Below are 16,859 nucleotides of genomic sequence, written 5' to 3' on the forward strand. Positions count from 1 at the left end.
GAATTCCCTTCAATCACCCTATTATTCATGAATATAATGATTCTACTAATACTCAAACAATAATGTGTTTGTTTGTTTCCCCCCCCCCCCTCTCCATTTAAACACAACTTTCTCAATCTCAAGAATGTGGGGGGGAAGAAAGTGGGGGGGGGGGGAAAGGCGCTTAAAACACAGAAAGTGGAAAGAGGCATTTCAATATTAGAGTACTAGCCCTCTTCTACAATACTAATCTTAATCCAATACCTTTTATATACCATGCTTCTATTAAAAAGACAAAAAAAAAAAGAAAAAAAAGAACCTACTACAACCCAAAAAAATCCATTTATAAATCTATTTATACCTATCAAAAAAAAAAAAAAAAAAAAAAAAGCATTACCAATGGTTTGTAATATCTAACTTAATAAATTGGTTAAACTCATTGGTTTAGCATTTGAATTATCATTATTAGTACCATTATTACCATTAGTTTCACCTCTAATTATAGTAGTAGTATCTACTATTGGTGGTGCAACAATTTTTTGTTTAGAATCAGGAGGATAATCAACTAATGAAGTAAAACTTAATACTGATCTAATTGGTGGTAATTGAGTTCCATTAGTAGCAATACTAATATTATTTAATTTCTCATTAACAACCGATCCAATAAGTGTATCTGATGTATTATTAATATTATTTCCTATTGGTTGATCTTGATATGGTTTTAATTGTGGTGATTGTAATGGAGTTTGTAATGGGGTTTCATTAGGTGATATTATAAACAGATTATTGGCACTTTTACGTGAACTTGATAAATGAATTGGAGTTTGTGATGGTGAATTTGGTCGAGATTTCTTTGTCGCATGATAATTCTGTTGTTGTTGTTGATTGTTACCATTATAGAATTCTAAATTTAATGAAGTAGAAGATGGTTGTTTTGGTATTATATTTAGTCTAGTCATATTATTATTATTAGATAATGATGTATTAGTTGTAGTAGTACTGGTTAATGGAGTTAATCTTTGTAAACCAGCTAAATTCGTCGATGATGAAGATCTTATTTTACCACTTAATGAACTTAATGATGATGAACTAGCATTAAATAATCGAGAATTATTATTATTATTATTATTGTTATTTTTTTGTTGGAAATAATCATTCAAATTAGAAAATGATGGAGTTGGAACTCCACTTAATTGACCCAGAGAATTATTATTTTCTGGAGATGAACCTAATGAATGTAATGTTGAATTTGGTCGACTAAATAATCTATTACCATCAGAATATAGGCTAGTTGAAGATTCCGATTTAGGAATTTGCTGCTGCTGCTGCTGTTGCTGTTGTGGACGAGAAAGGTTGTTTGGTATAGACAATGGAGCTAATTTGATACTTTCACATGATGAACTGGTTCCTGAATTTGGTGTTTGTGCCGATGACATAGTTGGAGATGAAGGCAATGAAAATATTGCTGATCCATGTTGTTGTAAATGATTATTGGATCTAATATTGGTTTGTTGTTGTGGACGTTCTTGATATTGGAATTGCTGGTGGTATTGTTGTTGCTGTTGCTGTTGCTGTTGCTGTTGCTGTTGTTGTTGCTGTGGATCAGAATTAGGAACAACGGTTACACCTTGAGTTTGTACCATTGGTTGCATATACCCATTAGCATGAGGCACAAAATACACTGGATAAGGTTGATGATATACATGATTCCCATTACGATCAATAGAAAATGGAATAGCTGTATTAGGTATAGCATATGAACCAGGAGGTAAATTATTTGGTGAAATGGCCATACCTGCAGGGGTTGTAGTAGTAGTATTAGTACCATTAGTAGTATTAATCATCATATTTTGATTCTTATTTTTCCGTTTTCTTGAACTTGGATTGGTATGAATTCTTAAATGTCTAGTTAATTCATCGGATCTACTGAATCGTTTAACACAACCAGGAAAAGTACAAGCATGGGGCTTTTCTCCCGTATGGGTTCTAATATGTCTAGTTTGATGTTCTAATCGATGGAAAGCCTTATCACAAAATGTACATTTATAAGGTCTATCATCTTTATTCTTTTTCTCTTTTGGTGCCATTTTTTTGGAGTCGAGGGGCGTGGGCGTGGGTGTAGGCGAAGGCATTGGTGTGGACATAGACATTAGGACTTTAGGACTTTAATTAATCTCTAGTTAATTGCAATGAATACTGAATGCAAAAAAAAGAAAGGTATTAAAAAAAGGAATTCAAATGAATAAGTCTAAAAAGAAAAAGAAAAAGAAAAAAAAAAATTTTTAAAAGGAGAAATCTCTTTCTTTTTCTATTCCAACTCTTTGGTCTTATAATGGTATATAATCAAGATAGAGGGAGAAGTGCACTGTTGGTGGATTTATACAAATTTTTTTTTTTTTTTCCCGTAATTCTCCCCCCCTCCTCCTCACTCACTCACTCACTCACTCCTCACTTCTCCTTCCCTCTCCAAATAAAAAAAAACTACAAGTTTGCGTCGTTTCTTTTTCTAACTTATTTATGTGTGTGTGTGGATGCGTTGTATGCGAGAGTGTGATGCACAATTTGTTAAAAAAAAAGGTCTCGGAAAAACTTGTCTGTTTCTGATTTCTCCATTGGGGTGGAAAAAAAAATTTTATTATAAATCTCAATTTTAGTTTGGGGGGGTTGAAAGTGTTGGGAGGTCGGTGGGTCCGGTTCAGCGGTTGTTTTATACGTTGGTTGTGCACTAAACTCCAGACGATCATTTAGTTTGGTTTTCTTTTTTTTTTTTTTTTTTTTTTTATTTGAGATCCATTTGACATCATCATATACTCTCATTATTCATTCATTGGCTTTGAATATATTAACAATGTGCTTGTGTATGCATATATAAGAGTTGAACAAAAACACCTCAGTGAAAAATTTTTATCTTTATGGAGCATCTCCTATTATTTTCGGAGAAATACTAGTGAAATCCCATCTTATTCTCCATTGTAAAGAAAAAAAATGAAACAATACAAAATTCTAATCTAAAAACTGATGTATGTTGGGTATCTAAAATATACTTTAGAAACGTTAAACTAAATTCGATGTTGTAAACCAAGATGACTCTCCGCCGCCGTAGTAATAGAGATGATACTCATATTTGCATAATCTTTTGAAATCAAAATAGGAGTAGTAGGATGAAGGTGAAACATAACTCGTAAACTATTCCCCGTCAACTGCTTTTTGGCGAGAAAAAATAAAACTGTGCCCAGTTCTTTTGTCTCAAAATAAAACAACAACAATATTGATGTGAATGAGGTGATTTTTATAAATCCCACAAAGAAGGAGAAAAAAAATGCAGTTCCAAATGGCATTTATTCGCGACAGAAGAAAAGATAATCCGATGATGGGATTTTGAAGTTACACAAACCTCTAACATGCAATTTATTGTGCGACAAAGACAAAAAAAAAAAAAAAACTGTGGGTCAAGTTGGTGGGTTAAAATTCCACAAAAGATTTTCTGTTATCAAATTCCCAAATAGTTCATTATAAGGATAAACGGATAAGGGAGAAAGAGGTTGTTATTAGGGAGGAGACATCAAGTGATAGAGAATTGTAAACAGAAACGAGATACGGAGAGAGAGAGAGAGGGGAAGTGAATAGGGGGGGAGGTAAAAAGCGAATCTAACCGAAGAAGAACCAAAATGGATGAACTCACTTTTACTACAAGAAAAACATACGGTTGATGATGATACATTTTTTTTTTTTTTGGAGAGAAAATATTGAGTTGAGGACAAGAAAAATCATACGAATCAAAGAATACCAGAATAATGAAATATTTCTTATCAATTTGTAAACATTGGCTCATTTCTTATAGGAAACACGTTTTTCTTCTTCTCATGGAGACGAGTCTGCTATAATGTATGTGGGGGAGGGGAATGTGTGGGGGTAAAAGATAAAGTGCGGCATCAATATTACGACGACCCGTTGAAAAATCAACAATTAAAACGTTGACTATAATAAAACACTTGGCCTGTCAATCTAATTTCTTCTTCTCCGGGACTTCCAGTATGGCGAGTCCGCCCCCCCCCCCACCACTCTATTTCAAGAACTACAAATTTTAAACTTAATCTTTGAATTGAGCCACCATTACCATAATCATAACCACTATTGTACAAGAATACTTTTATTGTTTAACTTTTTAGATTCCTAAATTTGCCGAACTAACCTTTCCCAGTTCAACGAGAAGTCAATTGTTGTTTGAAAAAAAATGGTTTATAACAAATCTTATTATACACCCTTGTTGCATTGTTGTCATTACTAATACCAGCAACCGTATTGTTCTTTACCCATGGGGTAAAAAAAAAAAAAAATTAATCTAAATCTTCAAGTTTGCTCTTCTCCAAATCTGTTTACTAAATAGTTCATACCCAAGTGTTATCTAGGTAAGGTAAGTATTGCTTTTTTTTTTTTCATATGCAAATAATAACTATTTTTCCGTAACTGTGGAAGGGGGGTGGGTCTAAATCAAAATTAAAGATAACAGAAATTGCGGGTTAGATATTTAAACTCCTTGGGTGTGGATAGACAGGTCTAGACTTGATAAAACTTTCAATCTTAATTTCTAGAAAAGTCAATTCTTAAACCTCTTGACCAGCTACAATATTATTAAACTTAAAATCATCGCCGTGACTTTTTCTAGAGCCGTGTAATCTCTCAATACAATTTGGAGCCTTGTCCAGATAAACCTTAAATACTAATTCATAAAGATCAGTTTTCCTATTTAAACAGTAATAATACAAAATTAAATTTCCTAATTGAATTTTCTATAACAATTTCTGGCCAGTTTGCAACAAATAAGGTTCTTATAATCTTAACCATACTGGTTAGTTATTTTATAGATTTGGTAGTTGTATCAATTGTCTGTATCAAATCTTCAAGCTAGAAAAGCCTTTTAAATGTTTTCGAGCAACTAAGATATAAGCAAACAGTAATACTACTAAGTTAAAATGAATTGTATGTAGCATCATGGTATTTTCAAAATGATATGATTTAAAGGCCATCACAACTAGACTACATTTTTTTTTTTCACTATATTTTGCTTCTAAATTCAAATAAAAATTATTCAGCAACAAATTTATCCCCCCCCAAAAAAAATATCAAATAATAAACATATTTAATCCTCTAACCCAAGTATTGTTTATTCAAAATTCATATTTCAATGGATGGTGGATTATATTAATGTTACTGGTATCACGTGAAAGTCAGGTGCTACTATGAGGTCATAGACAAAATCTATTTATAGTATAAAAAGTTTCCCAATTGGGAATAGAATTTTTTTTCTTTTTTTTTTTTTTGTTATTTTGTATGAGCCACCACCTTATTGGTTAGTCGTGCATTACGCACCAAAAGGACCAAAAAAAAGAAAAAAAAAAGAAAAAAAAAGGCAGCCAGCCAGCCAGCCAAGCAAGCTAGCTGGTTGACAAAAATAATAATAATAATACTATCTCAAAATATATAATTAATCCCCCAAAAAAAAACAACAACAACAACAACAACAACAACAACAACAACCAATAAAAGACCCTTAAAGAAAGACATTATATTGGTCATTAGATATTGATAGTCATGACAAGTATAATACGTTACGACTATTTTAAGGAGTCTGGTAGGGGTAATGAGAACATGCCATCAAGAACAATATTATCCTATAAACGATTTATTTATTTTGGTACTTTATTGGCGATATTATTATATGGAAGTTCATTTTTAATTACAACTATTGAGAATTTCACATTAAAATTTGAATCTCAGTCAATATCATCAATAGATAATTTCAAAGGTGAAAGACCAGATTATGCCAGTCCGTCACTGAAATCAACCGATTTCAAAGGCAAAATCCCATTATCGAAAGAAGTTTATGATAAACATATTTTGTCTCCTAAATTGCATTCAATACAATGGATTAGAGCTCCAGAATCTATACATAATGATAGAGGTACTTATGTCATCAAAGAAGATAAACATGATAAAGGGTTTAGAGTTGTGGTGAAATCTATTGCTGATGAAGAATATGAAAAGGAATTAATTGGTAATAGTACATTCAAATATAAGGGACAAGAACATGAAATTATAGACTATTTTGCTTCACCCGATTTACAAAAAGTCATTTTAAAAACTGACGTTACTAGTCTTTGGAGATATTCTTCAATAGCTCAATATTGGGTATTGGATATTAACAATGGGGATATCAAACCAGTATTTAATGAGGTTGATAAGATTTCTACTGCATCTTGGTCTCCTGATTCTTTGAAGATTGCCTTTATTTATGAAAATAACTTATATTACAAATCTTTACAACTGAATGAAATAATTCAAATTACTTTTGATGGTTCAACAGAAATCTTTAATGGGAAACCAGATTGGGTATATGAGGAGGAAGTTTATGGGTCAGACCATGTATTTTGGTGGTCTCCTGAATCTGATAAAGTGGCTTTTTTGAGATCCAATAACACTCAAGTGCCTGAATTTATAATTCCATTTTATGCTCAATCGACTCATCAAGATTATCCCGAGATTGTCAAAATCAAATATCCTAAAGCTGGTTATCCTAATCCTATTGTTGATATATTAACTTATGATTTAAACACCAAAAATTTACATAAACATAATTTGAAATCAGAAAAAATCAATTTAGAAAATAGATTAATTACTGAAGTGGTATGGATTGCTGATTCATTAAAAGTGAAAACTTCAAATCGTCACAGTGATTTATTGGAGATTTTCCTTGTTGACAAACATGAAAAAGTTAAATTGATAAGAACTTTAACTGCTTCTGACTCATGGTTTGAAGCTACTTCATCAACATTTTATATTCCTGCTAATGAAACTTTAGGTAGAAAATATGATGGATATTTAGATATTGTTGTTGAAAATGGATACAATCATTTAGGTTATTTTTCACCACCAGATAATTCTCAATATGAATTATTAACTAAAGGTAATTGGGAAGTAACTGGTGGTGTTGCCTTTGATTTCACTTCTAATACAGTATATTTCACAAGTACAGTTAAATCACCAGTTGAAAGACATATACATGCAATTAATTTATTGGATAGATCAGATGATGGGTTACCTTATATCAAAGATATAACCACTAAAGAAGGTTGGTATGATTCGTCATTTTCATCAGGAGCAAGATTTTTATTTTTATCTGAATTGGGACCAGGAATTCCTACTCAAAGAGTTAATGATTTGAAATTGCACAAGAATGTTAAAACCATTGAAGATAATTCAGAATTAATTGAAACATTGAGGAATTATGTGATTCCAGAAGTTAAATATTCTCAAGTAGAACTTAATGATGAAACTGGAGGTCAACCATTTTTAGTCACTGCTATGGAAACATTACCATTAAATTTTGATAAAAAGAAGAAATACCCAGTGTTGTTTTATATTTATGGTGGACCAGGATCACAAACCGTGACGAAAAAATGGGCTATTTCATTCAGTTCTTTAATAGCAGCTGAATTAGATGCTATAGTTGTTACAATTGATGGAAGAGGTACTGGTTTCAACAATTTGAATTATAAATTAGGATCTAAATTTAAATTTATTGTCAGAGATAGATTAGGTCAATATGAACCAATTGATGTTATAAGTGCAGCTAATAAATGGGCAGAAAAATCATATGTTGATCATGAAAGAATAGCAATATGGGGTTGGTCATATGGTGGATTTTTAACTTTGAAAACTTTAGAAACTGATATTGATAATCCAATTTTTAATTATGCTGTAGCAATTGCCCCCGTCACAAGATGGAGATTATATGATTCCATATATACTGAAAGATATTTGAATACTCCTCAAGAAAATCCTAAAGGATATGAAATTGGATCTATTCATAATGTTAGTAATTTTAAACATGTTAAAAAATTTTTCATTGGTCATGGTAGTGGTGATGATAATGTTCATGTTCAAAATTCATTACAATTATTGGATGAATTTAATCTTGCTAAAGTTGAAAATTTTGAATTTATGATATTTCCTGATAGTAATCATGGAATGAATTATCATAATGGATTTACTGTTGTATATGATAGAATATTAGATTTTTTCAAAAGAGCATTTGATTGGGAATTTGTGTAACGTTGGTTTTTTTTTTTTTCTTCTTTTTCTTCTTCTTCTTTCAAGGTTTATATGTATTATTAGAAAGTATATATTATATATTAGTTATTAATTTAATTTAATTTAATTTAATTTAATTTAACTTGATGGTGGAGGGGTGGAGTTATGTGATAATGTTTTCTTAACTTAGGACAAATTGTTTAACGACATTACAATTTTGAAATACTGGATCTAATAAAACATTACTAAGAAACCATTGAAGTCCTTTTCTTCTTTCTTCTAACCAATTTTTCGACATTAATAATCGATCAAGACTTAAATTATCTTTTGGTGGTAATGATGGAACATTATTATTATTATTATTATTATTATTGATGGTATTAGGGAAAATTTTTAATAAATCTTGTCGTAGTTGATAAATTTCATTATAACGTTTATATAAAATAATTGATGAATGATCTAAATCATTTATAGTGATTTTTATTTGCCAAGTCATATAACTTTTCCCAAATTCACCAGAAATTAAATGATATTCTCCAACAATTACATTAGTTATATGATTTAAATGATTATGTTGATGTTGTTCTAATGATTCTCCATTATGTAATTCTATTGGGATTGGTAATACTTTATTAAGTTGTGATATAGAATCAGATTTATTTCTATTGGGTGTAATGTTATTCATAGTAATCTGATGATAATAATAATGGTGATGTTGATGTTGATGTTGTGTATTTGGCGATATTTTATTTCTCTCTCTCTTCGCCTGTCTCTTCCCCCTTTTTTGTTTTTCTTTGTTCTTCTTCTTCTTCTTTGTTCTTCTTGCTGAAAGTCAAAATTATCAACAAACTTCTGTACAAAATTAATTAATCAACTTCTAAATAAGAGTTTATCTACCTACCCCTTTAAATCATGGATATAATTAAAAATAAATATTCATTTTGGAAACGATTATTACATAAATGGCAATCACGTAAAGATATTCCATTCCGTAAAAAATTTTTTGTGGGTTATGATTTATATGGTAATACATATTGGGAATTTACTATTGATGGGAATATGTCAAGATTACGACGGAAATTACAACCATTTCGTAAAGAATTATTTGAAGTTGATTATTTTAAAACTATTCCACCTCAATGGTTACAATGGTTAAGAAGAACTCGTGATCATCCACCAAGTTTAAATGAATTAATTAAAGATCAATTAAGACAAGAAAAAATTAAAATTTTAGCTCAAAAAGTTGATGAAAATTGGAAATTAGAAAAATTAAGATTAGAAAATCAACAACAATTAAAATTATCAAATGAATTAAATAAAGTGAAATTAGAAAATGAAAAATTTATTGAAAAACAAAAAGCAATGGGGAATAAATCAATTGAAAATCCTTGGAAACAAGTTGAACAAGAATTGAAAAATGAAAATCCTATTGAATCAGCAATTATAAAACCAAGATCATAGAAATTAAGATACGGAAATGTTGGGATTTTTAATTCTTGTATATATTATGTATAGTTGGGGAGGGAGGGAGGGAAGAAGGGAAGGGTTAGAAATATATATATATTTATTCTTCAATTAATTAATTTTGGGCTTCTGGTGTAGGTGATGATGGTGAGGAGGAACAAGAAGAAGAAGAAGAAGATGAAGATGATGATGATGCTGATATCAATGAGGATGTGGAAGTATTATTTTGATTTAACAGTGTCATACTAAATTTCTTTTCAATCATCTTCATTAATTTATCACTATATTTTTCTAACAATTCTTTATCTTGATTTTCTTCATCAATATTGATAGTGTTAAGCTTAGCCTTAGGATTAGCCTTAAGATTAGGATTACTATTATTAACTAAAGAAAGTATCAGTTGTAATTTTTGTTTTATAATTTGTTTTTCATTTTCATTACATTTAGATATTACATTGGCAACATCATCTAATTTCCCCATAGTATTATCTAATAAAGTTTTATTTCTTTCTTGTTTCTTCAAAATTGGACGAGATGAAGGTGTTGGTGATGAATTTGATATATTATTGGTTGTTTTTGTTGTTGTTGTTGTTGTTGGTGGTGGTGGTGGTTTAACTTTATTGGTTTCAACTCTTGATGGTGAAGTTGTTCGTTTTGGGAAGGTGGTATTAATAACAGGAGTTTTTAATGGTGATTGTAATTTCGAAAAATTCAGATTCAGAGTTCGAACTGATAATTTAACTGGAGCAGAATTAATTATTGATGATGAATTAGATCTATTAGGACTAGTTGAACGAGATGTATAACTAATATGACCACCATTTTGTTTAGCTTCTAATCTTTTCAAAGTTGCTGCTGTGAGTTTAGGTATAGGGCTATTGATTGCTGTTGTTGTTACCAGGTTAGTCTTTGTAGGAGTGATTTGTCCTTCTTTCTCTATTGGTTTGATTGGAATTGTAGGTAAGATTTTTCTGGTAACTTTAGTATATAATGGAGCTGAACTTGAACCTGAACCTGAACCTGAACCTGAAATTTGCTTTTCATAAATTTCTTTACCATTATTATCTTGAGAAATAATTGATCCAGCAGATGAAATTGATGTTGATGATTTCAAATTTTCAATTACTTCCCAACAAAATAAACATGCATCATTACCAATAGAAATTATTTCATGATCATTAAATAAATATAATTCCAATACTGATTCCAGATGTCCCCATGCCACTCCAACTTCTTTACCATTATGATAATTGAAAGCTCTTAATGATTTATCATTTGACCAAACAATTATTAAATTACGATATTTAATAAATGATTCCACTAAAATAGTTTCATTAATTTTATCATTAATTAATTTTAATGTTCTTTTTAATTCAAAATTATTACCAATATCAAATATTAAAATCGATTTATCATTAGTTGATACCACTAAATCATTATCAAATATTTTCATACATAATGGAGTTGATTTTAAAGTGATTATTTTTTCTTGATATAATCGTAAATTATTTTCTTCTTCTTCTGCTTGTTTATTAATTACCAAATTATGAATAGATATGGTTCTATCCAGAGAACAAACATAAATTTTATCTTGAAAATGGATAATTTGTAATAAATTCCCATTATGAATCGGTAATGTTTGTAATAAATCCCAATTGGTTTTATTAATAGGACTAGTAAAAATTTGAATCATTCTATCTCGAGATATACTACAAACTATTTGATAGTTTGCAAAAGTGAAATATATAATTTCATTAATTGTTGAAGAATGAGCTTTCACTTGATATAATATTTTATAATCATAATCATAGACGTTATTATTATTATTATTATTATTATTATTATTATTATTATTATTATTATTATTATTATTATTATTATTATTATTATTATTATTGTTATTATTACTCTCCAATAATTCTAAAATTGTTAATGTACCATATTTATCACCAATAAATAATGAGTTTTTGTCATTTTTTTCAATGGCAGTTACATTATTAGAAACTGGAATAATATCCATATCAATGACATTAAATTTAATTATATCTTGTAATTCACTTGAATCAATAAATTTTTTAATCATTCCATTATGAGAAAATGCTAAAAATTCTTTCAGATAAGTATATTTTATTCCAGCAAAATTTTTCAATAAAGAACTTGTCAAAACTTTATTATTAGTACTACTATTAGTACTACTATTACTATCATCATTATTTTTGTTGATAAATTTGATTTCTTCTTGATTAGTTAAAAATACAAGATGAGTTTTCGAAAAATCATAAATTTGAATAATTGGTCTTGAAATAATAGTAGTATCATCTTTAGCAGTAAATGTTGTTGTAATCAGTTTTTTCAAATTCAATGGGATAGTTATACTATTGTTGTTGTTGTTATTATTATTATTACTATTGATGGGGATTAATTCATTAAACGATAAAGATTTAATAATATATTCATTGCCAGTACTAAACCAAATTTTTTCATGATGATAATCTACTACAATTGAATTAAATTCATAATCAGGAGATTTTAATATAATAATTTTCGGATTTTCAAAATTTAATTTAAGTAATAATAATAATTGATTTGTATCAGTAATTATTAATAATTCATCATTATTTAAAATATTTCCATCAATAAAATTTTCATTTATTAAATTACCTAAAATTGCATTTTTCCCTTTTAAAATTAATGGTTTTTTAAAATTATTTAATTCTTCATCATCAAATTGCCATAATTTAATAAATCTTAAACCTAAAGTAATTATTAAATTTTCATGCCAAATTAATTTATGAATAATATTTGAACAACGATTACTGGCAATTAAATTAATATTATTAGTATTGGTTGAACCAATTCCAATTTTCCAAAGATTTATAAATCCATCATTAATTAAACCTAAAGAACATAAAATTTTCAGATTAGGAGAAAAAACTAATGAATTTATACCAAATGAATGTTCATAAATTGACCAAATTGGATTATTATTAGAATTTTCTGCTAATGAAAATATTAATATTCTTGGTTGATAACCAATTTCTCCAATGGCTAATAATTTTTTATCAGGTGATATAGTAATACAATTAATTGATCTTACTTTATCTTTTAATTTAGATGGTGATGTATTACCAGTAGTACCACTGCCACCACCACCACCAATATTTATATCATTATTAGTACTATTATTATAATTATCATCAAAATTATCAATTGAAGTACCAAATATTTCTATTGGTTCTGAATTTATAGGATATCCATATAAATCTCGTTTCAATTCTTTTTCAGAATAATCATAATTCTTGATCATATTTAAATATGCATTAGCTGAAGAAGTCCCCCCACCATTTCCTCCTCCTCCTCTTTTTTTCATACCATTATGGTTGTAGTTATTGGTATAACTAATATTGGCACAAAAGAATCGTTGAGTTATTACTTCATTAGTTTCAATATCAATAGTACAAACAACAACTCCTCCACTAGCAGTATAAGCTATTAAATCATCTTGAATAAAAAATTGATGAGAAGTTTTAGCTGATGTACCAATGATTTTTTTGATATTCAAATTGAAAAAATTATGATTAATATTGAGATTATTATGAATATCGATATCACTATTCATTGAACCATTGAAATAATATATATAAATGTATATCTGCTTGGAACAACAACAACAAAAAAACAAGGATTAAATGAGTGTAGCCAGTAAATATGATAATGTAGCCAATATAATATAATATAATATGATATGATAATATTGATTTCTCTTAATTAGTTAAAAAGGAAAAGTTGACAAAAGAATAATTGTTGGATTTCTTCTTTTTTTTTGGTTATACTTCAATTTAAGTTTAAATGAAATTAAAAAAAACAAAAAAAATGTAAACAAACCATGCTTATATGCAGTCACAGCAAAAAACAACACAAAAAAAAGGGTAGTGTAATTGTGCACAACCTAATCTATTTCTTCTTCTTCTTCTTCTTCTTCTTCTTCTTCTTCTTCAATATCATCACTTTTCATATAACTCATCCTATTCAATACAATTTAATCATTCTTATATAGTCATATTCAATAATATAAATATATTAATAACATGTCTGAAGAAATATCTTTATCATTAGAAGAAACAAATAAACTACGAATTAATGCAGGATTACCACCTATACCAACACCCCAACCTAATAATGATGCAGAAGAAGAAGATAAAGTGATATCTTTATCAATTGAAGAAACCAATAAATTACGACAACAAATTGGATTACCTTTACTACCAATAACTACAATTACAAATTTATTTGGTGATGATATTGAATATAAAAATTATGAAAATTATGAAAAGAAACAATTACAAGAATTAGAAAATAATCAATTATTAGAAAGAATTAATAATGCAAAATTTAATACCAATAAACGGAAATTTTTAACTAATAATACTTTAATTGATGATAATGATAATGAAAAAGATTTAGATTTAGATTTAGATACAGATGATTGGTTAAATAATTTAGGCAAAACTGATTCTATTCCTAAACTGAGCAAGAACAAGAAACAGAAAGTAGTAACTGGTATTGCTAAGCCAAACAAATATAATGAAAGTTCTGAAATTATTATTGGTCATAGTATTAAAGAATTACGATCACTTGGTAATAATGAAATTTTAACATTGAAAGATAGTAATATATTAAATGATGAAGAAAGAGAAAGAGAAAGAGAAAGAGAAAGAGAACCGGAAGATATTTTAATTAATCAAGATTTATCTAATAAGGCAACATTAAAAAGAAATTTAACAGAAAGGAAAGAAGCAGAGAATATTAAATTTAATGGGAGACATTATAGAAGGAATAATAACGACAACGACAACGAAGAAGAAGAGAAAGAAGAAGAGGAAGAAGATTTTGATGACAATGGATTGTTGATTAATGATAAAGTGATAATGAGTGGATCTACTATTGATTTATCTAAGCCCATTGTATCAGTAAAAGATAAAAAGAAGAATATGATGACAATTACTAATTTATTTGAAGATCTTGATAATGATGATGATGATGACAACAATGTCAAATCAAATGTACCTATAAAAATGAAAAAAATAAAGAAAAAGAAAGATAATATTAAAAAGAAGTTAACTAAATATAAGTTATTAGATGTTACTATAAAACCAAATAACAATGATGATAATGACAACAATGATAATATTGATGATGATATTGATGATATTGAAAATCAATTATCTAATAGTATATCTAGTTTAAGAACCAAAAAATTACAAACTAGATCAGAATTTACTCCAGAACAATTAGCTGAAGAAATATCTACTAATAAACGATGGGAATTTGAAAAGAATTTAGAACAAGAAAATTTGAAAAATAATGTATTATATAATGATACAATAGGATTTTTAAATAATTTGGAGAGTAATATTTTAAGTGAATCAGGTGAAGTTGAAATGATTACCAACACTAATGAAAGTGATAATGAACAACAAGAACAAGAACAAGAACAAGACCACGCACAAGAACAAGACCACTCACAAGAACAAGATTTGAAGCAAATTATTGATAAATTGGATTCTAATGTTGTTGAAGAGAAACAAAAAAATGATGAAATACCAAAATTTAATGGTGGATTAGCTGAAACTTTGAAATTTTTGAAATCTCATAATATATTTGAATCAACAAGAGGAATAAGTACCATAACTAATCAAGAATTGAGACAACAAGAATTAGCAAGAGAAGAAGTAATTAAAAAATCAGAATTATTAAAGATGAAAATATCAATTGAAGAAAGAATATTAAAAGAAGAATTAAATAAAGATAAATCATATATTCGAATGCCTAAAATTGAACGATCAAGATATTTTGAAAAATTATTAGATATTAGATTAAAACAAAAAGGAATAATCATTGATAATGATAATAATAATAAGAGAAATCTGTCAGGGATGGTACAAAATAATTTAAAAATATATAATCCTAAAGTTGAATTAACTTATAAAGATGAATTAGGTAATGTATTAAATACTAAACAAGCATATAAACAATTATCTCATAAATATCATGGAACAGGATTAGATAAAACTAAAAAGAAACAAGAACAAATGAAGAAGAAGAAAATGCAAAAGGGTAAAAATTCAACAACAACAACAACAACAACAACGGTTACAGAAAGAATTATCAACTAAAAAGATCAAGAATGTAACAGATTCAATTGATAGAAATTATGCATTAATAAAAAGAAATTTTTCACTTTATATTTTGTGAAATACTTTTTATTAATGCATAATTTATATTTATTAATAATCCAATCCAATAATAATAAGTTATATTCTCTATATCTCGTAGTTTTCTATATATTATCCAATTCCGAGAATTTAAATATATAACAACAGTCGTAATTGATTCATTGTATAATGCTCATCTACTAATTAACAATGTGCTGTGTATGAATGAATAATAGTTTATCCAATCAATCAATTAAATGAATAGAATAGAATAGAATTGTTAGAAGTTGGATTGAATTTTGACAAATAATTTTAAAAACAATGATTGAATAAGATGAAGATCGGACTATTAAAAAAAAAAAACAAAAAATGGCAATATCTGATTGGTTAATAATAATTAAATTCTATTGTATGCCAAGACTGGGAACCCAACCAAACCAGCCGATGTTGTTAACTACATTCAATTCCAATTCAATTCAATTCATTCAATTGTTTTACAATAACACAAAAATTGATATTCAGTCAATCATTGAAGAAGGAAGGAAGGAAGGAAGGAAGGAAGATGAAAAAGATAAAGAAAAATTTTTTATTTATTCATCATCATCATCATCATCTGCTACCATGTAAATAGTTTTTCATCATTGGTGTATATCTTCTCTTCAATTAAATTAAATTAAATTGAATTGAATTGTCAACTAGAAGAATTACGATTAGTTAATTAATTTAATTTATATTGTAAAGTATATATATATATATAACTTCTTTCTTTCTTTCTTTCTTTCTTTCTTTCTTTTAATTCATTTAATCTATTCCATCATTCCATTCCATTCCATCACCCTCTTTCATTTCCTTTCCTTTCCTTTCCTTTTCCACCCCCCTGAATATTTTTTTTATTTTTGTCACAAGAAAAAATTTTTTTTTTTTTTTTTTCTTTCTTTTCTTTTCTTTCTTTATTTATTTAACATTTATCAATTCCATCAACTTCCCATTAACTTCTTCCCCCTTTTTAATATATTAAGCCTTGTTTAATTCTTGTAATTAAATAAACTAAAAGGGGTCTAATATTTTAACTATCATCATTATCATTATCATTATCATTACTGGCAAAAT

At 27.9% G+C, this 16,859-nt stretch overlaps 6 protein-coding genes across 6 annotated transcripts; 3 read left to right on the top strand and 3 right to left on the bottom strand. All coding sequences in view use genetic code 12, as the record gives it.

The window, feature by feature from the left end:
- Window positions 1-392: 392 nt before the first annotated feature.
- Window positions 393-2,129, bottom strand: MIG1 (transcription factor, catabolite repression, putative; the record flags this gene model as incomplete). The annotated part of the gene is made up of 1 exon (XM_002420529.1): window positions 393-2,129. One exon carries the CDS (start codon window positions 2,127-2,129, stop codon window positions 393-395), a length of 1,737 nt encoding a protein of 578 aa, XP_002420574.1.
- A 3,442-nt stretch (window positions 2,130-5,571) lies between these two features.
- Window positions 5,572-8,091, top strand: CD36_52730 (dipeptidyl aminopeptidase, putative; the record flags this gene model as incomplete). Its single annotated transcript, XM_002420530.1, has 1 exon — window positions 5,572-8,091. The coding sequence occupies one exon, from the start codon at window positions 5,572-5,574 to the stop codon at window positions 8,089-8,091; it is 2,520 nt and encodes an 839-aa protein (XP_002420575.1).
- A 160-nt stretch (window positions 8,092-8,251) lies between these two features.
- CD36_52740 (endosomal protein, putative) lies at window positions 8,252-8,755 on the bottom strand (the record flags this gene model as incomplete). The annotated part of the gene is made up of 1 exon (XM_002420531.1): window positions 8,252-8,755. One exon carries the CDS (start codon window positions 8,753-8,755, stop codon window positions 8,252-8,254), a length of 504 nt encoding a protein of 167 aa, XP_002420576.1.
- Window positions 8,756-8,982: 227 nt separating this feature from the next.
- Window positions 8,983-9,531, top strand: CD36_52750 (conserved hypothetical protein; the record flags this gene model as incomplete). Its single annotated transcript, XM_002420532.1, has 1 exon — window positions 8,983-9,531. One exon carries the CDS (start codon window positions 8,983-8,985, stop codon window positions 9,529-9,531), a length of 549 nt encoding a protein of 182 aa, XP_002420577.1.
- Window positions 9,532-9,649: 118 nt separating this feature from the next.
- CD36_52760 (conserved hypothetical protein) lies at window positions 9,650-13,153 on the bottom strand (the record flags this gene model as incomplete). Its single annotated transcript, XM_002420533.1, has 1 exon — window positions 9,650-13,153. One exon carries the CDS (start codon window positions 13,151-13,153, stop codon window positions 9,650-9,652), a length of 3,504 nt encoding a protein of 1,167 aa, XP_002420578.1.
- Window positions 13,154-13,622: 469 nt separating this feature from the next.
- CD36_52770 (U4/U6.U5 small nuclear ribonucleoprotein component, putative) lies at window positions 13,623-15,710 on the top strand (the record flags this gene model as incomplete). Its single annotated transcript, XM_002420534.1, has 1 exon — window positions 13,623-15,710. The coding sequence occupies one exon, from the start codon at window positions 13,623-13,625 to the stop codon at window positions 15,708-15,710; it is 2,088 nt and encodes a 695-aa protein (XP_002420579.1).
- Window positions 15,711-16,859: the final 1,149 nt, after the last annotated feature.

This window comes from Candida dubliniensis, chromosome 5, assembly GCF_000026945.1.
Source record: "Candida dubliniensis CD36 chromosome 5, complete sequence".
NCBI classification, from domain to species: Eukaryota; Fungi; Ascomycota; class Pichiomycetes; order Serinales; family Debaryomycetaceae; genus Candida; species Candida dubliniensis.